The sequence below is a fragment of the Chrysemys picta genome, chromosome 3, assembly GCF_011386835.1.
Source record: "Chrysemys picta bellii isolate R12L10 chromosome 3, ASM1138683v2, whole genome shotgun sequence".
Lineage (NCBI taxonomy): Eukaryota > Metazoa > Chordata > Testudines > Emydidae > Chrysemys > Chrysemys picta.
This window is the reverse complement of record NC_088793.1, coordinates 156,729,724-156,755,720: the sequence shown is the minus strand read 5'-3', so window position 1 is coordinate 156,755,720 and position 25,997 is coordinate 156,729,724. Positions and strand designations below refer to the sequence as shown.

The 25,997-nt window shown below is 45.2% G+C and overlaps 1 protein-coding gene across 1 annotated transcript in view; it reads right to left on the bottom strand.

Annotated features, from left to right (window-relative positions):
* The window catches only part of ITPKB (inositol-trisphosphate 3-kinase B), a 105,722-nt gene that overhangs the window by 27,188 nt on the left and 52,537 nt on the right, over nt 1–25,997 (bottom strand). The window contains exon 2 of the mRNA XM_005289629.4: nt 580–679. Coding sequence (XP_005289686.2) covers nt 580–679 — 100 coding nt within the window. The remainder of the gene's footprint in view (nt 1–579; nt 680–25,997) is intronic.

Here is a 25,997-nt window from a genome sequence, read left to right as displayed (position 1 = left end):
AGAACAATCAAGGTATACTGAACTGCTATTGAGTGTTACATAGTGTCAAAGGTTAACAGGATCTGACATGACAGACCTTAAGTCAGAGTCAAAGCTATATGTACTACTCATTTGGGGGGGATCTCTGTCACTCTTTCCCTGCCCCCCGAACCACTGCCTATAAGCATGGTAGCTTTCAGGGACTGATGAAGGAGAGTAACACCCCCGCACATTGCTAAGTGGCAGGGTTTGAACTTGGAACCTTCATCAGCCGAGCACAGACCTCTACTGCTTGAGTGACAGGAGTAACTACAGCATCTGGCAGCAGTGACAGCACTACACTTTACAAGCATGCCACACTGGGATCTCCTTAATCTCCACACTATGCAATCTAGCATTTAGATCAGACCCTCCCTCAAGCCCCTGCTTCCCCAGAGACAGATTCAAGGTGAGCACTTAATGAGCGTCACAGAGACAATTGAGGCCAACACAGCTGATTAACTGAACAATCAGGAGACTTCCCAACATTTCATTAGTCTCACACCCTGGAGGGTTCCCTTGATGACATGGCACAGCTCAACCTTCCACAGCTCAACCTACCTGCATGCCCTGCTAGTTGAATCCAAGGATACTTTTTCTTGAAGGACATAACAAAGGGAGACCACTGCACCATATTTTTGATCTTCCGCCATGACTTGCTCTAAGGAAACAGAGAAAGGCATATAGTGGGTCAATTTTTTGCTGTTCATAAAGCTGGCTTAGAGAGCAAGTTTGTGGATTTTGGGGATCGGGGAAAAGAAGGCCAACACTGAAGGGTGAAAGAGAAAGGAGCACAGGGAACACTGCTTCTCCCCTTTCTCTTCTGCCCCTGTGCCAGGCTGGGCTAGGAGCAAATAAGTCATTGGATCTCAATTATCAATTCACATTGGCATAAATCAAGAGTGACTCCATTGAAGTGAATGGAATTTCAGTTTTACACTGGTGAAAGCAAGATCAGAATCAGGCCCATTGGCTCAGGAGAGCACCCAGCTGCATTATATACAGCAGAGTCACCTGCTATCCGAGGACAGGCTGTCAGCTCATTTCTGGGGTCCACCCTGGACAGCTCGTGAGTTAGAATTCTAGAAGTTGTAGTAAGATTTTACAGGTATGCCAGGATTTGTCAGGATGGCAAAACTCCACTTCAGATCCACAAGCAAGAAGCCTATTTTTGTTCCCACTGGAAGACAGCTGCTTTGGTCATTAAGTATTGAGTCCGTGAGTGTATGATTGACGAACCAAACCCAGAGAGTCAGCACATTTGAGAGAACAGTTCGCTTCTGACATATGGTATTTGTTGTTAGATAGATTTATTAGTATAAATACTTGTGTGTACCAAGCGGGGTTGTACTCAAACATAGGAAAGCCTCTTTCAAAGACGCAGTCTTTCCTGAAGAAAGTTGTTTTCCCTAGATTGTTCTGATGGAACACACAGCTAGTAAGAGGCAGAGATATTTCTTATCTCAACACCAGAAGGCTGTGCAAACAATCCGTGCAGGCTATATACAACAACAACAACGGAAAAATGCCTAATTGCACAAGATGAGACAACCAGTGCTTTTGTCCTGGCGACTCGAGAGCAATTGAGTTCAGCTTGGAAGTGCACATTAAAGTTACCTTCATTTGCTCAACCTTAAAAATGCACGTAGGAGAGCAGCTACCTCATTCCATACAGTCTGGAGAACCAAGCTTCATTCCCTTCATTCCCTATGAGTGATCCAACATTCCCAGTCCTTAGGGCATTTACTTGGGGTGAAGTCACAGGCCAGAGTCAGGCAGCTAATATTGTAGTCAATGCATTTAGGAAGAGGGAATTGATCTGGGTGCAGAAAACAGATCAAAGTTTTTAATTTCCTAAGCCATCCCGCTGAAAGTCACCATTGTATGAGTTTGGGGCCACTGCACTCATCAAGGTTGCTAAGAGAAGCTGTATGAAGTCTTAGCAACAGAGAAACACAGATGTGGGGTGGCCACTTATCTGAAGCTCTGAACTCAGTTTTCAGACAGCAGGTTCTCCTACTATCTTGGTGTGATTTTATAGAGTGCAGGGCCATGTGGCATTAGAAGTTTTAACATTAAACCGCAAGAAGCATGCACTAGATTATGCCATTTAAGCATGGACCCAAGTAAGGGGAAGTGTGAAGCTGCTTTGCCTCCTGGGGTAGCCATATGCAAGAGAGAACAGGCTGCACCAGATTTCAGACTGACCTTCCAAAGGGAGTAAGGGTGAGGTAGGGCTAGGTATCTTTGTGGGACACAGTGAGAGAGCAGTCCCTGCACTCCACGGGGTGTCAGGCTCTTGCATGGGATGCACAATGGAGGGAGGGGACAGGGAGGATCTGGACATACGATCTCTCCCACCAGAGTGCATGGATTGGCCACTCACCCTTCCAGGTAGTTATTGGGGAATCAGGGGTGTCAGTCTGGTCCTGGGCTTGTTTATAGACCAAATGTTTGTCAAGAAAGCTCCCAAAACGTTAAGATCACCCGGGGCCTCTGTCTCTCTTGCACTTTGCTGTTCAGGATTTATTTATTCAAGCTGCAACTTTGCCAGGTTGGATCAAGAATGCAGAAGGCAGCTCCCTACCTGACATGTGGATGAACGCTTTCTTTCCAAGTAAAATGCCAGAAGTTGTGTGCTTTGGCTGTTCTTTGTTCTCTCTTGGCAGAGTGCACAGGGGCTTTCCCCCTCCTTTTGTTTTCAAAATAGTAACATTGAGTTCTGACTGTCACTGATTAATTGATTTATTTATTTATTTTAAAAAGGACTCCAGTCCGCAAGGGAGTTAGGCTTCAGATCAATGCGACCCAACTTGTCTAAAATAAAAGGGGGAATCCTCCCACCAACGCAGACGCATAAGTCACTCAGTCCCAGGATACAAGCCAAGGCAACAACTGTTCTTGAGCCAAGATTTTGTTTTTCGGTGGTTAGAGGTTTATAGCAAAAGCCTTGATGTATTTCAAAGCATGAGCTAAATGATGCCAAGTGACTCCCGGAGTAGTGGTGGCCATCTCAATGCCTTCCCCAGCAGAGGCTTTGAGAGATATCCAGATAAGTCCTGGTCTGTCAGTTCTGTCTTTCTTCTCCTACACCAGACCCAAAAGCCTTATTGGCAAAGAAAATAGAGTTCTCACAACTCTGGGATGGGCTAATCCCCTGCCCCTGGCAACTCTTTAACCTGGTGTGCTAACTAGCGGGCACTGAACCGACAGAGTGCACTTTCTAGTCAGTTAAGCAAGATAGGGATCTAATGACCAGCTGAATCAGGGTCCAGTGTTGCCTGTCCTCAGCATGTCCACAAGCACAGCACATTCCCACTACTTTACACCCCCAGGAAATGGTTCTGATCCAGATCTAGGACAGGTGTTTGCAAGCCACACTTAAATGCACAACCCCGTTTTCAGAGTTACTGCTTTTCCAGCAGGCTTGCACATACTAAACAGTACCTCAAGCCCTGCCAAGCAGTCAGACCTTCATCCAACCAAGGAGGTGCGACGATAGGGGAAGAACCTGAAGTGTTACTGAGTGGCCTTGTATTTCAGGGGAGGAGATGTTTACTTGGAGCAGCTGTGCAGAGGATTTTGAGTAGAGCGGCAGTGTTTGTCTCAAACTGCAGAAGTCAGCTCCAGTTGAATTCAAATGACCTTGGTGAACAGGAGAATACTTGTGTGCCTATGACTTGCTAGAGTTTTCTATGGGGATATTTGGGAAATTTCAGGCCATGATTTGCAGCATTTCAAGTTGGCTCTGGTGTGTGGGAATAAGCAGCCTATTATAGGCTCAGCCTATCAAATACCATGTGACCTACCCAATGTCACAGTCCACCCCACTCCTCAGTAGCCATTTCTATCGGTTTCTCAGAGGCATAAATTCACTTGAGCTCTCCCAGTACAGAAGACAGGGTGTGCTTAGTCTCTGCCCTTGCAATTCCTTTGGGAGCCATCTTTATTTTACATTTGGCCTGAAATAAGCACTTCCCAGCTTTACAAGGAAAAGTTTGCTTCACCAATAGAGATCTCTTGTGCCATCAGCCCAAGGCCTACAGTGTATTATTCCCAGCCCAGAATGCCAGAGCAGCTTGTTTTGCTGGCTAGAATTTTATTGGTTGGGTGAAAAACAAGTGTTTGGCTTCTCTATTACTGTAGTGATTAACAAGCAAGAATTTTTGCCAGGGACAATTGCCCTACTGAACTGGGGAGCTGCCTGACACTTCTGTCCACTGTAAAATGAGATCTAACATCTCCTGGAGGAGACCAGGGATTATTTTATTCTGTCAAGTTTCATCGTGACCACAAACCTTTCTGTGGCCCCAGAATCCACAAACCTTCCCCCTCACGGGAGTCACTCTCCCAGCCCACTCTTCACCCCACAGCTTTCCCCTTCCCTATTCACATCTCCCACATGGCTCCAGGCTTGTCTGCCTAGGTACACAGCGCCCTCATCCAAAACACTTCCTGACGCAAGGGGGGCTCCAGGCCCTTGGGGTGCCCAAGCATTCCCCCCCACACACACACATACACACTCCTGCTGGCACCTGCGAATAGGAACACAGCAGTCCAGGCAACAACGTTTTTTAAACAGGCCCTTTGGTGAGGTGTTCCATGGAGAGCATCCCCTCCAAGCTTTAACGTAACTGTTTGTTTGTACTTCAAGAAGCTATTCCGAGCTAGGTATAAGATCAAGCCTACAGTTACCTGTGTAGGTCAGACTGCATACGTAGTTACTAGGAGAGTGTTACTTGCAGGTGGTTGACAGATATTCAGAGTAAATTATTCTTTAGAACACCGGGAACCAGCCTATTTGGAAGAGTCATGTGGTGTTATAGAGCAGTGAAGTGTCAGTTGGTACACAAGATGGTGGTTTTGATGAAGTTATGCATGTGCCTGACCATTTCAGGAAGGCTTGTATGCACTGAAGTCAATGGCACTACGCGTGGTTAAAATGAAGCACATGTTTAAGTTCTTTGCATGATCAGGGTCTATGACATGCACAGCCATGCTGCATGTATGCTGTCCTTAGGTGAGGTTCGGAAGAGCCAGTTCTCCAGTTAATGGTGCAAGGGTTAATTTAATATAACTTTGCAGCACCACTAGAGAGTGCATAAGTGGTGCAGCTAGGGAAGGTGTTATAAATGTAGTTTGTTCTCGCTGCATCTAATCTGTTTTAACAGCAGCAGCAAATGCAGAGTGATTAGCTATTTTGTGCTAAACTATTCAGTAGTGATGAAAAAATATTCAGTGAAGAGCCCCATGGGGCAGGCTAAGACACTTATGTGGCAGTGAGGCTAAATATTACAGCTATAGAAGTAGACTCTCTAGACTTACTTGTGCAAGAACTCTTAGTACCTGCAGGTTCACTACATCTCCCTCGGTCCCAATAAGGCAGTAGCTACTGACTAGCTTTCATCTGTGCATCTTTGGATGCTAGTTTGGGGCCAGTCCGGCTAAGTGCCCTAGATGGGGAGGAGGGGTAGCTCAATGCCTTTCAGGGTCAGACATTTAATTCTAGTGCTCCCTTTTGGCATATGGGGGAGGAGGGTAGAGAAAACACCGTTTTATCTACTGTGTTTACCTTACTTATCGGGAGGCTAAGACAGGCTGTAGGCTTCCCCTATCTGTCGACAGAGCTTGTATGGAAAAACCAGACAAGAACTCAGTGCCAGCCCAGAAGTTCAGAGGAAATATTTTGTTTCATTAGATTAAACAAAATGTGACTGATGAGATTGAGGTTTGCTGTATATTTGCCCTATGGCAGATGGCTCTTTCAAGCAGGTGAAGCATGACTGGTCAAAGGAGTTGCACCTGCTGAGACCCTCCTTCCCTCTCCCTTTCCTGGTATAGATTTTGAAGGGGTTTGATTGATATTATTTCCCTTATAGATTGCTTTGTGAGTGAATTCCCCTTACTCCATATTGAGCCAGAGATGTGTGGCAACCAGGTTAATTAGCTGCAATTATGGCATCCAACAGTTTTATAGGGCCAATTGTTCCTGCAAATTGCTTGAGTCAGGCTTGTACTGAATTATTTCCTTATTGTTATTTAATATGAGCACATTATGTTAGCCAAGACTGAAGTCGACCTCAGGCTTGGAAGAGGATGAGAGTCCAGGGGCACTTTCAGTCAGTGATTATTCCATATCCTAAAAACAACGTCACTCCAGTTAGAACGTGAAAGAGTCTGGAGTCAGAACAGACCGAGGGAGATGTTAAGAAGAGCTGAGGCAGTCTTTACAGGAGGCTGTGATCCACAGTCCAGTGCAGTAGTGCTGAGTCGCCACTGTTTCCACTCACTTCATGGGAGCTGCGATGCTCAGCTGTTCTGAAAAGTCAGGCCCTAATTATATTGTATCCATACTGGAAAGAGTGAATGGATAAAGGGAGTCAAGGACAGAGGCAGGGATAGAACCCAGGTTCCTAACTCCACTTACAGACACTCCCTCCCCCTTTAGGATTTGACAGTTTACCCTCTAGGTTTCCATTTTCACAAGTAGACATGGCAGGAGGGAGTGAACTTGAGTAACTTCTAAAATTCATGCAAGAAACTGGTACTGAGATTTACGTTTGCTGGGCAAGCAAGCTAACTAGCTCCTAGACAGAGCTTGGCAAACGTATGATTACATACAGTGGGATGGACGGCCAGAGCAGAGGCCTGGACTCAGTAACCCAGGAGGCCCCTTCCAGTCCTACGTCCCTGTGTGCAGCACGTTAACAGTCAACAATCCCCAGCATTTATTGAAAAACTGTCCATGACCACCCATGCATTTAATGATGTCCTTAAAATGACCACTGCAAGCCATTCACTTCTCGTGCAATGCTTGAAAGACTGCAGTGTCTGGAAAACCTGCCGAGAACTTTGTCCCCCACACACCCCTCACGCGCAATCCCCCCACACACACACTTAGGCTTGCTAGGAGTCACAGTGTGCAATGTTCAAAATACCCTCAAGGGATCAGTGCACACCTGCAGTGCAGCAATTCTCTCTGCCCCTTAGATTTAAAGTGAAACCATCAGCCCCACCAAAAAGGGAACTCCAGCCACAGGGGTTGCTTGGTTGCATTGTGACAAGTCACACAAAGTTCAGTGACTGTCAGCAGAACTTGGGAGTGCTTTTGGGGCATGTGGGGAGCGGGGAGAGGAGGGTTCAGTGAAGCACATTTCAGGATTAAAGGTTAGTGATTTGCTTCCAGAACCTTCTGCCTTGTCTCACAATAGAGAAGGGCAGATTTTGCACAACATTCATCAGAGTACTAAAAAAAGCAGAGAGTGTTTGCCCACAGAGTTCACTGTATGTCAGCCTGTTCTGAGGCCATGGTACACGCAGCCAAGGGAAAAAAGGCCATTTAGTTTTCCATGTTTAAAAGAATGAATGTGTTTTCTTTCAGTCTTTAAAAAGTAGTTAAGGTTTCCCTAGTGATGATTGTTTCCCTACATGAGGAAAAACCTTGTACCTCCTGAAGCGATAAGAAGGACAGCTTTATTCATTGTATAAGCTGCTGATGTGCAGATTGCAACAGCACAACCTGTATGCAAGCCCTGGCAGGCAGATGCTTCCGGCTGAATAGCTCATTTCTGCAACCAAGTTTGTAAACCTGTCTTCAGAGCACTGGAATGTTCTGGCACACAAGGGAGCAAAACAGTGCTGACCTAAAGAAACTTTAAATAGAAGACACTAGGGTGGCATTCCCGAAGGAATCTATAACAGTGCTCAATTGTGCTCCTTCCTTTTAGAGTGGAGAATTTGCTATTTCTTCTTCCCAATCGTGGGGAAAGAAGAGAGACCGTGATCTTATGACTTCTCCAGTTCCATCATCAGACCATTCCTACTCTCCATCGGCTTCCGTATTGGACATCCAGTTGGTCCAATCAGCAACTTTGCTGTCCCCTGCCATTGTGAGAGCCACAAAAAGGGCCCACGCCCTCACCTCACTGGAAAACAGAAGGCAATGAACTGCCCTTGAGATCTTCAGCAGTTGATACTCCATATTATACCCATTGTCCCTCACCTAGGAACCCCCCCTTTCCCATGTCTCTTGCTGGTATGGACGCACTGGCTAGAGATGGGTTTAGTTGTTAGAGCACTAGCTCAAAAGGGAAAGGCTTTGGATCTGGGTTTTTTTTTTTTTTTGGTCTAGTCAAATAGGCATTTAATTCATGCATATGCGGGATTCAACCTCAGCAGTTCATTCAAAATCTGGTCCTAAGCAAATGCCCATCCGGTTCTTACACTGCACGCATCACTATGGTATATGCAAAGCAAAGATACTCTTATGACTAATGCCCGATTTTGCACAAAGGATCGTCAGTGGTTAGGGCATTAGCCTGGGACTCTGAAAACCCAGGTTCAAGCCCCTGCTCCACCATGGACTCCCTGTATGACCTTGGGTAAGTCACTCTACGCCTCTGTAACATGGAGATGATAGCTGTGCCCTACCTTAGAGGGGTGACGTGGGGACAAATACATTAAAGATTGCAAAGTGATCAGATACTATGGTGTAGTACCGAGGATAGATCTGCTCTCACCACATCTCCTGGAGAGTCCATCATCACACACAGAGACTTGGTACTGCATGGATATGGTAGTGTGTGTATTATTTCTGTGAAGTTAGACGCTATGCTTTTTCAGAATCAGTATAATTCTACATAACAAGGGCTTGTTCACCCTGTCAAGCTGTCCTACAGGGCCAATGAGCTTGAGTACCAACCTCAGGGCAGCCTGTTAAGAGCCAGGACACAAACCCCAAATTGGTTATGAGTTCTACACTTAGATTTTTCCAACCAATCATCAAGTGTAAACTCCTCAGGCACTATAACAGCCTGAAAATGGAGTCACAGACAGTCTCCTTGGGTACTATGATCTGTCTCGCCACCCAGGTGAGTCTGCTTTTGTGATAAATGGTCACTTACACCCCTAATCACAGCAATATTTAGGTTACTTCCAGTCCCAAAAGACCAGTCACTTACCCTAGGTCAATTGCACCTTAGATCTCACACCAAAGACACTTGTAGCCAACCTACTGAACTATATACAGATTTATTAATAGGAAAGGGAAAGAAGAGAGTTATTTACAAGGATAAAGCAGGTAAACATACATACACAAATGAGTTACAATCTTAAATATCCAATGTAATAGAAATGTCTATGCTAAGCAAGCTCTAGGTGTCCTTTAGAGCTAACCCAGGCTAAACACTGGGGATCTTCTGCTTATGCCTAGTAATCCTGGCCTCCCAGAGTCCAAGCAGCATAAAGATACAGCTCCTCCTTGTTATGTGTTTTTATTCCCTTCCCCCTTTCTGCGTTGAACTGCAAACTAAGCAGATGGGAGGAATTCACTTGCAAGACTCAGCTTCATGGAGGTGGGGACGGTGGCAGTAGAGTAAACAACAAATCTTTTGTCATCTAAATATTCCACTCTAATCAGTCTGATGTCGATAGGCCTTCCGCGTCAGGCAGGACATCACACCACCTGTTGGAGACCAGCTTTCCACATTAACTAATGTCTCCCTCCTGTCTGGTGATTTACACCGTTACACAGGCTTACAATGCAAATGCTCAGCTATTACCTTACAATCTGGGATACAGATTGTCTAAGTGAGATTAATGCAGCAACTCACAAGTATTCAATGAAGTCCAAACATAGTCTGATAATTCTAATATCTGTTTGAACAATGCTAACACACAGGTGAGCCAGACTGATTTCATCTATGGATTTGTCAGTGTTCAACTGAGGCATGGAGATCTTGACATGATCTGGCACCTGGTCTCCCAGCATCACAACCCCAACACAAAAATGACATAGGAAGGGGTGTCACCGATGCTCCTGAATACACCTCAGGGTCCCCCTATCCTTGACAAAGCAGCAGCCACTACATTTTCCTTTCCCTTGATATGGATGATCTCCCTGTCAAACTTCTGTAGAACTAGACTCGAGCATAATAGTCTCAAATTGGTCCCTTTGGCTCAGTGCAACCATATTAGCCGTGAGTGGCCCGTTAGAACCTTACATTTTCTATTATACAGAGAAGGCTTAAGTTGCGTAATAGCCCAAACTATGGCATAGCACCCCACTCGATGACAGCACAGTTCTGTTCAGTGGGGGAGGGGGTCAGTTTTTTACTCAAGGCAATGAGATGCCTCTTCCCCCCACCCCATCCTGCATTAGCACTGCACCTAATCCAATCTTAGAAGCATCAGTGCACAGCACAAAGGGTTTGCTGAAATCAGGGCTGACCAAAACTGGCTCTTTAAGGACATAAAAGAGGCTTTGTCTAAAGCCCTTTTCACAGGCCCGGCTTCCCCTTTTTTGTAAGGTCTGTTATGGGGGCCACAACATCACTAAACCCCTTTACAAACCTTTGGCAACAGTTGGCCAGATTGATAAAGGATTAGACCTGCTTCTTGGTTTGTGGGACAGGCCAATTCCAAATGGCTTCTGATTTAAAGGGTCAGGGCAAACAAACCCACTGCCCTAAATAAAGATAGCCCCCATCTTGCATGACCTTGGCTTTTTGCATTATCTTGGACACCCTGACAGTGAGGTTGGCTTCTCTAAGCCTCTATAATTTAATTCCTGCATGGTTCTGATGGTCTTGCCAAGAGTCATTTGTCTACACAGGCCCTGGCAAAGGTCTTTAAACCCTGCAGCTCCTCACTGACAAACCTCTGAAAGGTAGCCCCTGTATAAATTAACCCAAAAGGCATAATCTTAAACTCATATAAACCAGATTCCTCTATGAAAGCTGATTTTTCCGGTGCATCAGCATATAAGGTAATTTGCCTATGTAAATTAGTCAAATCCAGAGGACTTATACATTTTTTTATAAATCTCATGGTTTTATCCTTTTTAGGCACCATCATAATAGGAGATGCCCAGGGGCTTTCTGATTTAGAGATCACTCATGTCTAGCATGCTCTCCACTTCCTCCTGAATTTGTCTTTGCATTTCACCTTTAGCATGGTATGCTCTGCTAGGAGCAGGGTGGGGCCCATTAGTTTTAATGGAATGCACTATTTTGTTAGTTAAACCTGGTCAGTTGGAAAATATCTGCCTGTGCTATTTTAGGAGGGCCAACATTTCCTCCTTTTGGGTTGGGTTCAAACCCTTCCAAATCTCGATGCGCTAAGGAAGAGATTGCCCTGGACTCTCCCTGACCAAATCAATTAGAGGGGCAGTAAATGTTTCCTCATCAGCACAACAAATCATATTCACCACCATCTCTCTCTTATATGGTAAGCTTTCAGCCATTTGACATGTACTATCTGCACAGCTCCCACCCACGCCAGGGTGTTTCATTACCTCCTAAGTGATCTCATTCACTCTATCACCTCAAAAGATCCATCCCAACAATCGTGCATCTTGTTTTTCATCACTGAAATCAACACTAGCACCAAGTCACACATATTGAAAGACCTTCCTCCAGCATGCCTGGCAGACCAAGCTTTCCGAGACACCTGACTCAACTCAAGGTGCTGATGCACTAAGTCCATCGTAGCCCTTACATTCTCTTCAAAACAAGTGACATGCTCCCCTACAGGCTGTCCTGACTCTTCCGTACTATGCTGCCTAGACCCTTAATTAAAATCAAGGTGTCCCCACACTTGTCTCCCATAAAGGAGGTCAAAGGGGGTAAACCCTGTAGACTCTTGGGGTATACTCCTGTATGCAAATAATAAATAAGGGAGTGACATGTTCCACTCACTCTCTTCCCAGGTAACATACATCCTCAGCATAGACTTCAATGTCCCATTGACTCTTTCTACCAGACTGTTAGTCTCTGGATGATAGGTGGTGGCCTTTATATGCCTCGCTCCACACAACTCCCATAACTTTTTGAAAACTACAGACATGAAATTTACTCCATGGTCGGATGAGGTTTCCCTGCTAAAAATGGGGATTAGGTTCAGTAGCCATAGCTTCAGCTTCTATATTAGCTAGTGCTGTGGATTCAGGTTAGCTGGTGTCCACCACAACCAGTATATACTTCTTTCCACTCCTAGAAGGATTAGGTAGTGGTCCCATGATACCTAGAGACACTCAGGCTAACACCTCCTTAAGGATGGACAATGGTGGCAAAGGTGCCTTGCAGGGTCCCTTTAACCTCTTATGCTTCTGACATAAGAAGATTCTAACACTTTTTTACTGTCTCAAACACATGAGGCCAACAGAAATTCTGTTGGAGCCTATCACAGGTTCTCTCCACCCCTAAGTGTCAGGCAAAGGGCAATCACTTGCAAGACTCGCCTTCATGTGGGGGAGGAAGGGAGAGGGGAAGAGAGCTAAAGAACAAAGTCTTTTGTCCTCTTCAATGTTCAACTCTACTCAGTCTGGTGTCCTTCCTGGCCAGGCAGGACATAACACGGCCTGTTGGAGACCAGCGTTTCACACTAATTCATGTCTCTCTCTCCTGTCTGGGGATATACATCGTTACAAAGGTTTACAGTGCAAATGCTCAAATAGTACCTTACAATATGGGATACTGGTGTTATAAGTGAGATTAATGCAGCAACTCAGAGCTACTCAGCAGAGTCTACACACACAATCTTATGATTGAAATATCTATTTTAACAGGGGTACGGTGAACCAGACTATTTTCAGCTATGTAATTGTCAGTATTCATCAACATGGGGACCTTGGCATGAGCTGGCACCCGGTCTGCCAGCGTCACACAAGATACAAGCCGCTCCCTTTAACCTCAGTGGGAGTGATCTCCAGCTGGAGGAGAAGGAACAGCCTCTCCACGAGCCCACCCTCCCAGAACTTTACCCCTAACACGGCACAGTGCTCTGCCTTCTTAGCTATTCCTGCTGACCTATGAAGGCTGCTGCAGTAGCCCTGATGCTATTTGTGGAATCTAGTAACATCTGTTTGGATCACTGAAAAATATTCCAGCATATTGGGGGATGGCAGCATGCAAGGCAGCTAGACTCCTTCTTCATGCCACCCATGCAGGAGAGAAGAAAACAGGCTGAAAAAAAATGCAGACATGAGAGAATGAGTTCTCTGGTCTACTATAGATTAGAAAGAGATATAGCAGTTGAGGGAGCAGGCAGAGTATATACGTTATCCTCCACATTTCTGTAAATTACTGTGTGTTTACAGTCCAAGCCTCAGCTTCCTAGCTGTAAAATGGGGACAATGATACTTACCTCATTTACAAAGCACTTTGAGTACGTTGACATAGCATTTTGGAGCCCCTCGGAGGGGCCTTCCAGGCCGACCCGGGTTGACAGACTTGGACTAGCAGAGCTTGTGCTAGCGCTCTAAAAATAGCTGTGCAGCCAGCACTTTGAAGCTGGGGCTCGGGCTCGGGTGGCCTCCCCGCTCTGCTGGCTTCAGCGCCTGCACCACAGCCAAGCCGCAACTTCGCCGTGCTGTCTACACAGCTATTATTAGAGTGGTAGCAAGGTGGTCAGCCCGGGGTTGACAGGCTGACTCCCGCGGGCTCCAAATGCCGTGCAGACGTGCCCTTTGACATCCGTGGATGGAGAGCATCATGGAAGAGCTAGATATGATTGAATTTTACAGACAATAAGTCTCAATGATAGGTTTTTCAGACTGCTGGCTATCACTGTAGTGATAAAGCCTCAATACTTCCCCATTTCATAGTAGGAGAAACAGAAGCAGAGAAGTTATTTACCTAGGGCTTTACAGAAAGTTGAGGGTAAAACTGGGATTAGAACTCAGAATTTACTGAGCTCCAGATACATGAGTACGTCTCTATTATATATTTCCTCCCATGAGTACATCTCTATTATATATTTCCTCCCAAGAGAGCCCTTACTTTAAGTAACAGCTGAAAACTTCCTAATATGGATTAGTCATAACTGGCCTTCCAGTAAAGCTGGTTGAATTATTAATTGCAAAAGAGTTAGATAAGTTTAGCCTATTTCTGTTTGGGAACCAATCCAGATTTCAGTGAATGTATTTGTCATTCATTAAGTATACACTAATTCCTTTGGCTAGGCAGTTCTCAGCCCAAGAGTCAGAGTAGTTCATGAACAGCCACTCGTTATTTTAGGCGGCCATCCACATACTGAAGTCACATGGTTTTCCTGCTCCCTCAGCGGATGGCAAGCTTTAAACTATTTTAACTCTATCAATCATAAATACCCTTGCTGGCAGTCAGAACTGCACACTCCAAGCATCTATCCCCCCCAAAATCCAGGAGACCTGCAGCCCATTGGTGTGAAGTGCTCGTGAATAGTAAGCAAAGCATAGAGCAGCTATTCACTTCAGACAGCTCCGTTTTGCACACTCGACAAATGCAACACATTCTCCTGGGGCCTGACCCAACACCACTCATGCCAATGGAATCTATGCCATGGACTTTGATGAAGCAGCATTAGGGCTCTAGAGACTTGTTTGATTTCTTTACAACAGCAGCATTGTGCACTACATCCCCTGTTTCTCCATCTCCAAGCTTGACTTCAGCTCAGCAATTGCCTCTGCTGTAGTCTTTCTAGCTTGACATTAAAAAGCATGAGCCAGAGACTAGTGCTGGTCCACAGAACTGCCTGAAAGTGCTGAAGCAATATTGATTTCACCATTTTCCATTGTCATTTTATCTGCCCTGCAAGAACACTTCTTACCCCCCCCCCCCGCCCGACACACACACCCACATCCAGCCTCACCCAAATCAACCAGTAACTCAACCCCTGGCCACTCAGCTAGTATAGACTCTGAACTGGAATTACAGTGGGTTACCATCCGAGTTTTGAGAACAGAACTCATCCCTTCTTGCTGGGAAATGCTTATTTCAGCTCCAGTCATATTTGTGACTAGAACAGCTGAACTAAAACACCAAGCTGCTATGCAATTTCAATAGTCCCAAAAAAGTCTAGGGCTTCAGTTTGAAAGCCACATGATATTCAGCTCTTAAAAAGCCACCCAGAAAGTTTCTAGGTGGATGGCAACTCTAACAGAGAACAGGTTCACGGTAAGAAGCCTACCTGGAATACGAGAGACAGCTATGCATTTGGAGGGGAGATAGCTAGCAAAGTGGTCAACTCTGTGGGGAAATGCTCAATGTTGCTGCTTTGTATTGTACATTTGTACACTGCTGCCATGACCAGGAGAAAGCATACAGTGCTCATAAAGTGTCCAAGTGCTCACAGTAAATGCAATGATAAGAGAGTCAGAAGTACCTCTTAGATATTTTGTATGTCTCTCTCATTTTGTAGTGGGTGGGTTTGAATGGGCTAGTTTGTTTAACCCAAAACACTGTTATTACTTTACAGATTCCTTAGAGATATTTGGTCAGTACCATGGAAGATGAGATAGCCAGTTGGCAGACGAGTCCAATATGAACTACTAATACTTGGACTTGGAGTTCTGTGCTGGCTTCATATTCACTTCTGGATGCAGTTCAAAGTGTTGCCTACTAGCTATAAAGGCATAAGTGGCTGGGAATTTAGGTAGTAGGAGACTCTTCCCATGTGTATCACTATAGCAGTCATCCCTGGAACTGAAGTCCCCAAGGTAGGGCATTCTTGGTGGATTGCCGTCATCTTTGGAGTTTACTCCTAGTCCCAGGCCTACCTTGGGCAACTTTTAAGGCATGATGATACAAGATGTGTCTGTTTAGTCTGGCGCTGTAAAAGGCAGAGATGACGTTGGCCAATGGAGGAGCTGACTGATTTGTAGCATGTTGATTAGCATGATAAAATAGTGAATAGTATTCAAGAAGTCTGTAAATACTGGTGTATTGTTTTGCCTATGCTTGGTGGTAGTTTTAACAATGTTATTAAATTACTTAACTTTGCTTTAAAGCTACTTACACGCTATTGAGCGCAAAAGCTCCAAATCCTACTGAATTAGCCCCAAAGTAAAAGCCTTCTAGAACCCCTATTCGGAAGGCATACTCAACAAGAGAACTCCTGTCGTTACAGTGCACTCAGGAACCCCACAACAACTCAAAATGGAAGTACAATATTTTGATTTAAAAATATATTTCCATTCAAGATATTTTGTGCAGTTCATCCCCATTTAACCAGGCAAGTCCATTACACTATTTGCCTTTAGCTAAATTTCATTCTATAAAATAAATATAAATCCCCAACAGAATGAGAAATACTGAATGAGCGTTTTCAATGATTCACGCTTTTTTGGAAAAAAGAGAATTTTTACAGCATTTGCTCTGTGAATCACAAGTTTACCTTAATCACATTTGCTTGGAACAAGCAATTCAGTCACAAGGCCATGTGTTCGCCCACATGCATTGAGCACATGGAGTGTAAGAAATGCATTTTTAAGAGTCGCGGATTATGAATTTCACAGACATGACTGAACCGTATGAATAAGTAATGCTGAATAGCCCTGACCTCTCAATTCCCTTCAAGTCAGCTTAGCTCTTTGGTTTATATTTGGAGTTATGAGTTCATGTTTGGATAGCACTTTGAAGATTTAAAGTGCTATTTAAAGTTTGATTGTTTCTCCCACATTGGAATGGCAACAGCAAATGCTTTGATAAGTGGAGTGAAAACTCTCCACTTCCATGGTAGCTTCTGTAAATCAGAGCCTCTGCTTAACAGCTATTTTGTAACTCATAATAGTAGTCTTATAAGAACAGGGCACAGGGGAGAGATGAGTATGGCCATGGAACGGGGACAAAGGCCAAGGCGACAAATGGTCATCCTGGCTGGAGGCCATCAATAGGATATGTACATTGTGCCAAGCTCAGAGTCTATTTTTTTTAATAAGCAGAAGCCTCCCCTCTCTGAATACTGAACACCAATATAGGTGAATAACTTGTCACTTTCCAGATGTATTCGCAGATAGATGTTTAATCCTGCCCTGACATATCCACGTAAGTGGAGCTGAGTAGAAGAGCAGGATTAGCCCTTCATTTGGAAACAGAACCATCTAGCTGGTGCAGGGCAGACTTACAAACGGTCAAGCATACTCTGCTCTGGAAAAGAGTAGCATGCATGTCTGGAGCCTTGCCATGGGTGCCTTCTTGTCTCATGACAGGGCAGGAGCCAGTCTTCCCCCTAGTTTTCTTGAACATTCGGTTGCGTTCTTGCCCTGCTCTGCACAGTGCGGGGGTTGGGGGAAGAGAGAGAGAGAAACATTCCCTGTACACTCTTCCCACAGTAAGGCCACTGCGCAATACAGAGGACAATTTGGTCCCAGACTTGCTGGACTCCTGCAGGAATGAGCAGCCTACTTTGTGTAAGCCTGGCTTGCTCCTTGGATTCCTCTTCTATTCTCAGAAAGGAAAGTATCTCAGTGACATCTAAATTGATTGGCAGATTGCAGAAATGGGCAGCGTTTCACTGAGACATTTAAAGGAAACCTGGACAACTGACAAAAATCAATGCTTCTTCACGACTGCCAGAGACTAAGACTCAAACGGGCACCATGTTCAGGTTTGGCCCAGTGTCTGCTATGTTGTATTGATTCGCAGAAAGCATCCATTTGACAGGTCAGGCAGACCCTTCTAGAAATCCTTTAGAGACAATAATGGTCAGATATAGGTGTGACACTGCACCGCATAACCTATCATAAAGATATTATGATATGATTATGACATAACTATGATGTATTTTATGCAAGATAGGTCATGTAAGATATCATTGAAAAGGTTATGATTTACTGAATATGATTACCCTACTTGTATGCATGTATCAGTTCTGTATCTGAAGTTAGGAATATTGTCTATGTATCTATTAGAAATGTGCTTACACATGGGGAACATCTACTAGGCAGAATGCACTCAGTCTAAAGGGGTGGCTGGGAAGGGCCCATTCAGGTTAAAGGGCCATTAGGAGAAAACAATAGGCCTTAGAAGACGCTTATCTCCCTCCCCGGGAGGGGGGGGAGAGGGGAGAGGAGGAGGGGAGGGAGGCAGGGCTCCTGAGGATGCTACAAACAGCCTCTGACTCATGGCTGCTATGACACTACAGGCACATGTGACCAGGTCACCTGGTATTGGACACCACCTTGGGATACCAGTATTTTTCCAGGTTTCAGAGTGGTAGCCATGTTAGTCTGTATCAGCAAAAACAACGAGGAGTCCTTGTGGCACCTTAAGCCCACGAAAGCTTATGCCCAAATAAAGTTGTTAGTCTCTAAGGTGCCACAAGGACTCCTCAGTATTTTTCCACTGACTCGCGTGGGAACCAAGCTTTGAAACAAAGGGTTCCTGCCATATGCAAAAGCTATATAAGGCAGGGGAGTGACATCATCATGGTTCTTCACTGACTCCCCACCCAAAGAGACTCCTCGAAACACCTGAGGAACAAAGACTGAACTGAGGGGAAGTGCTGGACTCAGGCTAATGGGATTTTTAGCCAGTGAACGAAACACCTGGGGATTCCACACTGTAAGTTAGTGCAGCTTGTCCCTTAAGAGCCTGCAACCCGCTGGCATCATCATTTAGGGTGAGAATTTGCTATTCATATCTGATCTATGTAGTATATTAAGCTTAGTTTGCATGTTTTATTTATTTGCTAGGTAATCTGCTTTGAGTTGTTTGCTATCCCTTATAATCACTTAAAATCTATCTTTTCTAGTTAATAAACTTGCTTTTGCTTTGTCTAAAACCAGTATGTGTGGAAATCATAACTCAGGGCAGAAATCTGTTTATATTTCCTCTCCACGTAAAGGGAGGGGGCAAATTTCATGAGCTTACGCTGTACAGTTCTCTGTGCAGCGCAAGATGGTATAATTTTGGGTTCACACTCCAGAGAGGAGGTGCATGCCTGAGGAACTGGGAGGTGCCCTACCTGTGCCTCCCCATGCAGAGCTGATCACAGCATCTGTATGTAACTGCAGCTGAGTGTGTCCCTACCTGTTTGTGTGCTGGTAAAGGGCAGGCTGGAGCTTGGCAGCCCAGTCACAGCGGTACATTGTAAAGGGAGCCCAGGCTGGTGGATCTGGGGGGCTCAGCGGTACCCCAGTTCCAGGTGGCACCCTGGGGGCAACCCATCAAAATAGGGGCCAAGCCAAGAAAATATATCTGAAGCTCTGTTCCTAAGTAAGTGGCCTGATTTTCAAAGCGTGCAGAACACCCAGAAGTTCCCATTGACTTCAACAAGTCTCTGGAAGCTCAGCACTCTCTGGAAATCTACATAATTTATCTAAGTACCTAAAGATAAGCATTGCTTCTAGAGCCTAGGTATCCATTTATTTTTGAAGTGACTGATCAGGAGTTTTCACCTCGGCAAAAACTGAAGCCATGATACCTTACTTTGGTAGGGGCCCCAATTCCCAGATTGCAGCTGGATTTAGACTAGGTGAACCTGTGACTTTTTGTACCGGTTGTCACATCAGCTGTATATATGCACAACCATCAATGGTGAATGTAGAAGTTCTACATGCACAACTGATGGACTATTGAGCACCTCGATCTAAGCCTAATTTTTCCCGTGCTACATACCATCTGAATCAAAGACGTGCAAGTGAGAAAAACACTAGTAACACACAGCAGTCACATTCCCACCCTAACTGTAGATTGTATCTGAATTTTATCAGGAGCCAAGTAAATACGTCTATGGGTAACAAGCAATTTTTCTGGACCCATGTTCCATCTCAGAAGACACAGATCCTTTGATTCTCCTCCACCTTTTCAGGTGGCGTGCACAGCAACAGGGGCCTCAGAAGTAGAGAAAATTGGTTGAGGAAGCCTATTTCACATGAGTTTATTTTTGTCCAGACAAAATGTACAGTTCACTCAAGTGAGTGAAGAGATGCTTAGTGCCAAGAATGGTATATCTGCAGACCTCCCCACTGCCCTACCAAATGGGAGCAGGGTTGAAAGATTAAGTGCTCGTGGAAGGCGTATAATTGGATAGAGGATGTCAGTTTCCAGCAGTGTTCAAGTAGCACAGTATGTATGGTGGAAGTACAAGCTTCTCCATACTGGCTTGGTAACGCAGCTCATCCCAGACCTGGAGGGATCACCTCTTGAGCAGGGTTTGAGCAGATCAGTCTCTGGCACCTCTGGTGGCAGTCTTGGGGCAGGCAGTTAGAACCAATTGTAATATTGGTTGCAACGTGGACATCTGTCCACTAGAAAGAACTCCTCATTTTAGACCCGTTTCCATAAGAGTTGCCTTTCACATTCACTCCTAACCAGGGCTGGATTTGACCCCAAGAGGCCAGGTGAAGGATTCTTTCGCACTGCCTATCCCCCAGCCTTCCAGCTGTATTTTGTGCTGAACAGAAAAAATGCACCAAGCACATCAGACATTCCCTTTTATGAACAGCCATTTACACAGACTCTTCTTTTCAGTACATATTAATCAGAAACTGCATTGTAGGCATGTGGTATCAAAGTCCTAGCATGTCAGAATTTGTATTTTTTCCATAAGCCATTTAATTACAGGGTTTGAAGGACTGACATCTCACATGGTCTGCCAGTAACTACCATAGCGCCCCCAATTTACATGTACAGCAACTTCAAATTACTGGGGCTAGATCCTCAGCTAGTGTAAGCTACCATATCTTCACTGAGTTCATTTGAGCAACCTCCGTTTACACCAGCTGAGGATCTGGATCTCATGGTCATTTTTATATAAACCTATTTGCTCCCAAAGCCTTTTATACCAGCACATTCTTGGAAGTGGGTTTAGTTAACTCAATGGAGAGAGTTGTTAGAGGAACTTAGTGGAAGAGTCAGAAGGACGGATCCTCCATCAGCTCAGAATGTTGTGTGGACACCAAGGACCTTTGGGACTAGGGCGGAGAGACATTTCCATGAGTGGCAGACACACCAGGTGCTCCTTGACCTACAAAAGCAGAAACACTTATGTGGAGTCATATCAGCAGTGGTCAGATCTCAGGGACAGCCTCGTATCAGTTCGTTTTTTATTTAACTAATCCTTTAGAGACTGAAGATGTCCCTCAAACACAAACACACAGGACATTTGTTTATTTGGGAGTCTTCAAAATGTCACGTCCAGGGTTAAGACTAGAATCCTTGATCCAGTTTACTGTATGCAACACCGACTGTTCAAACGGACATGTTGTTCAGCATACGCATTAGTATTATAGAAATCAATGGCAAAAAGCTACATTAACACGAGTTCAGGTTGCTTGGTGGTAGGTTGTCCCCTTACAGAATGCTGAGCTGAGCAAAACTCAAACTTCTGAAAACCTGGAAATGCCCAGTTAAGGTTGCCCTTGCAAGCTTAACTCTGCCCTCTTTCAGCAATGCTCCAATATGCCCTGCTAACACACATAGATTTACTCTGACAACTCCATACCTGATGAAGTGTACAAGATCTTCACCTCCTTTTAGAACCCATTTTCTCTCACCCACAGGACTCCATCTAACACTGGCAAAGGACCAAAAAAAGTGGGGGGAGGGGAAAGTTATCCACATCACCTTCCCTCTCCTCCCCTGCAGCTGGCAGAATGGGAATTATCTGAATACACTCCAGTGCAGTCAGTGTGTTAGGTGTACCTATTCTAAATGGTGGAGACAATAGTTGGGCCTCCTTGGTAAAGGTGTACTTGGGATATGAGGACAGGTGTGGATTACCTTGAGGTGTGTGACGGAGCTGTCATCGTAATAGGCAGAGATCTGTGTTTGGCACCCTCTGAGGTGCATGAGCAAAGGGAACAGCTGTATGTGTCCCTTCAGGGGGACATCATTTCAATACAGAATTCCGTATGTTATAGAATTAGCAGGGCTGATGGGTGCCCCTGCCCCTATTCTCCCCCAGTTCCCTGGCCACTTACCCCCATGTCCCTCTTCCTAGTGTTCCACCCTTCCACCCCCAATAACCCAATGGTCCCCAAACTGTGGGGTGCGCTCCCTGGGGAGGAACATTTGGGGGGCACGCAGCAGGGCCCGGACCAGCCCCCATCGGGGGCAGGGAGGGAGCACCACACTTCCAGCCCCACTCTGCCCAGGCAAGCTCTGCCCCAACCCCATTCAGTCCCTAGCCCAGATCCACCCCCAGGCCCAGCTCTGCCCTCATGCTCTCTCCACCCCCAGAGACCAGCTCTGCCTCTAGTCCCAGATCGTCCTGCATCCCCAGTTCCACCCCCGCTCCATCTTCAGCCCCAGCTCCACTGCTGAGGAAGCCTGGGCTGTGCAGTAATGGAGGGGCGGGGGCACAGACAGATTCTGTTAATGGTAAGGGAGGTATGACTGGAAAAGTTTGCGCACCCCTGTACTAACCCCCAGGGCTCCCTCACCTGAGCTCCCAACCTCTCTACCCTCCCCTACCATCTATTCTCATTTATCCCTCCCGAATGCTGCAGCCCCAAACCCTTCTCTTCCTATTCCCCTACTTCTCAGCCTCCAGTACCACTCCTAGAAAGCATTCATCTAATTTCCCCCCCAAAGTTACTTGGGTTACATTCCCCACAAAATAAAATTGCCACCCTCGACTCACATTGTAGCAACCTCCAGCCACTCACTCCAGGACTCCTTTTGTCTTAGTTGGGGGGTTGGGATGAATATGCCCTTAGTTATGTTAATTGAAGGGTGAATTCACGGCCATCAATCTCAAGGAGGTCGGTGATTCATCCAGTCCTTAGTACCTCTCAGTTAAACAGTACAAGGTAGCAGAAGGAAACCTTTTTTTGGGGGGAGAGGGCGTGTCTGTAACTCAGGAACCACTCAGTCACTTGACCCCAAATTTAGATCACTAATGCTACTACTCTGTGCTTCCATGAGGCACACCAAACTTCAAAGCAGTTTGAGTAACCGTTCAAACTTTAAAGCACTTACACGAGTTGAGCTTTAAAGCAGTGATTCTCAAACTTTTGTCCTGGTGACCCCTTTCACATAGCAAGCTTCTGAGTGTGACCCCCCCCTTATAAATTAAAAACACTTTTTAATATATTTAACACCATTATAAATGCTGGATGCCAATCGGGGTCTGGGGTGGGGGCTGACTGCTCATGATTCCCCATGTAATAAGCTCACGACCCCCTGAGGGGTCCCGACCCTCAGTTTGAGAACCCTTGCTTTAAAGCATATAAAATGGCAGGAATGGAAATTCTCTAGCCCTATTTCTGTCTGGGCACATGCACCCTGTAAAACATGTACATTTTCTTAAATAGTGTTCTCAGTTTGGGTGCCCGAGATTTAATGGGGACCATGCACTACCTTGGCTAAAACTCGACAGATTGACTATTTTGATCCACGTCACAACAATAGTTTGATCTCTAGCTCTGCGCAAAACACCCATCTAGAAACTTTCTGGAAAATGGGTATTTTTTCAGGGCTTCTATTACTGCAATCCCTAGCTCAAATGACCCCACGTTTGGGTCTCTAGTCCTACCCTGCACCCTCCTGAGACACACCAGATTTAAAGGAATCTGACTAAGCATGTCAATTTTAGAGGACTTAGAAAGGTCAACCTTTAAACAGAGGTCATGCGGCAACCCTACCTCTAGTGGAGAAGTGTCATGACCACAAGGGAAGACATCTACACAAATAGGCAAGTAAAACAGTTATCCTTGCTGAACAAGGGGAGGGCAGTAATGATATTCAGATGTGGTCAGAGAGCTGTGGTTTCCCTTTAAATTGACAAATATGGCAGATGAGTAGGCAGCACATAGTGTGGGGAAGGCAGGAGGGGCAGGGCTGGGAGAGGAAATTGAGACAAGCCAAGATGATTCTCGAGTTGCTGGCAAATTGGCAAGAGGGTTTCCTATACTTCTCTTACTTTGCCTTTCAAGGCAACCTGTCTGCTTTGGGTTGTCAATTCCAACTACTCAGCTAGGCTTCAATGCATTTTAAATATAGTGACGAGCCCAGAGATTCTGGTCTCCACGGAGCAAAAAGGAACACTGTCAAAACTGACCAACCCAAAACATAACTAAAATTGTTCTGAACACCGACGGCTAGTTTCAGCTGAACCCACACTGACGCACAGAGATATAGCCAAAAAGACAATCAGAGGACTTTAACCCTAAACACGTAAGGAACTTGAAAGAAAATCACTCTGTATGCAGCTCCTACGTAAGAGTAGAATCTAAAGGGCAGATGCCCAGAAACACCCCCCAAAAACTTTTCCCCAAAAAGCCACTGATTCCTGTATGCAGTATCCTAGCAAGGCCAGGTGAAGGGGACAATGATAAGTACTTCAGCACAATCGGGTTAAAAAAAAAAAATAAAGACCCTGAAAAGACTCAGAAAGGAATGTACTGCTTTAACTCATGTTTACAGTGTTCCACTGGGTGCTAAGGAGGAAGTGGTTTCTGTAACCCAAAGGGGAAATGCTCATCTGAAACAGGAAAATGGAACTTTCTTTTGAGCATTAATAATGGAAAACTGTCTGCAGGGCTGCTTACACAACTGCTGGCCAGTGTGAAGAGAAAATTCCAGGAAAATGTTACCATTGTGGAGTAAGCCCATTATGGATCACCTATAATAAAGATTCTGCTGGGGCCAGATTCTGTCCTTAGCGACACCTGTGCAGCCTCACTGAAGTAGGAGTATGTGAAGCTAAGATGTAGCACTGCAATTGGAATTTGGATCAAGTGCTGCTACTTCCATGGTGTAGATCTGGAGTAACTCCACTGGCTTCAAATTTACATAAGTGTAAGAGAACGGTATGGATATTGACAGAACTAAGGGCCAAGTTCCAGACTAGAATCCAGCCCACTCTCCCACAGTTGCATTGATTCTGCTGGAAGAAAGAAATTTGTGGCTCTTGGATGCGGCCTACAGGTATAGCAGGAGAGTGATGCAGATGCAGAAAGCTATGTTTGATCTATTAGGAATGAGGTGGGAAACATTTAATCATCTTCTCTCCTTATCCACTCTTATTTTTTTCATGTGTCTCAGCAACAAATGTTGGATGAAACTTTAGGGCTGACCAGGTATTTTAAAGGAGATTCCATCTAGCATAAGCAGCTGATCAATATGTACTGAGGAGGGTGTGAGTGAAAGGGGCTAGCAGTCATCGCTGGTATGCTCTGCCAAACAGAGAGCTACCTCGTAGATCAGTCAGTGAGAGAGCAGCATGTTGACCCTGGAGAGGGCTGAACACATAGCAGCTGCTCCGCAGTGGGGATGGTGAGACTTCTCTTTCGTTAAAGGGAACAGAACACAGCAAGCTTCGGACACTAAAAGGTAAATATACTGCTGACTATTCACTTAAGTTTGGCCAAAACTGGAGCGCTAGTTTCAGCAAATGAAGTGACAAGTTATTTTCACCATTTCTAAAGGTGAAATATGATTTACACACCCTCAAACCTTTCTGCTTGTTCCGAGGAGCTACAAGAACATTCGGGGGAACGATGTGCAACTTAACAAATATGGTTCAGGGGTTCTCTTACAAAATAACAAAGGGTATTTTGGCCAGTTAAAACACAAGACATGACTGACCTTAGACTACTTAAAAATGGGGATGTCTCCCATCTCCAACAGAAATTCTTATGTCTAGCTCTCAAAGCAGCCATTACTTCGGGGACTAAGGTACACCAGCCAAGAAGCCAGAGTTCTTGGAGTGAAGGAATCATTAAAGTTAGGAGAAGCTTCTGCCAATACTGGAATTCATCCATTTATTATATGAAACCTCATAGTGAGTTGTCCCATCTCTGTTCACCCCTGAAGAGGTGCTAGAATGGAGACCTCTCCCTCTGCAAAGGCAGCTGCCGCCTGGCACACTTTCCAGTTCGATATCATTGTATGGACAGGTGGGAAGGAAAACAGGGACTGGATGACTTTATACTCTCTGTGCTCACAGCCAGTAATGATGACTGTCTCTAACCAGTACGAACAGCATCCTTAGCTTTCTGTGGTTTCAGACATGAAGTGATACAAGGTTGCTTTTAGGGGTGTATGTGAAGGAATAGTTAGCCCCAATAAAAATGTTAATTTCAATGTTTTGCAACAAGAGAGAGAGGATTAGACTAAAGTATATTAAGCTCTTTGGGGAAGGACCCTGTCTTTTGTACAGCACCTGGCACAATGAAGGTCTGATCCTTATTGGAAGCACCTAAAGGCCACAACCATTATTGGATCTGCATTCTGCCTGGGACACACTGCCTACATGGAGACAATGTGAAAGAG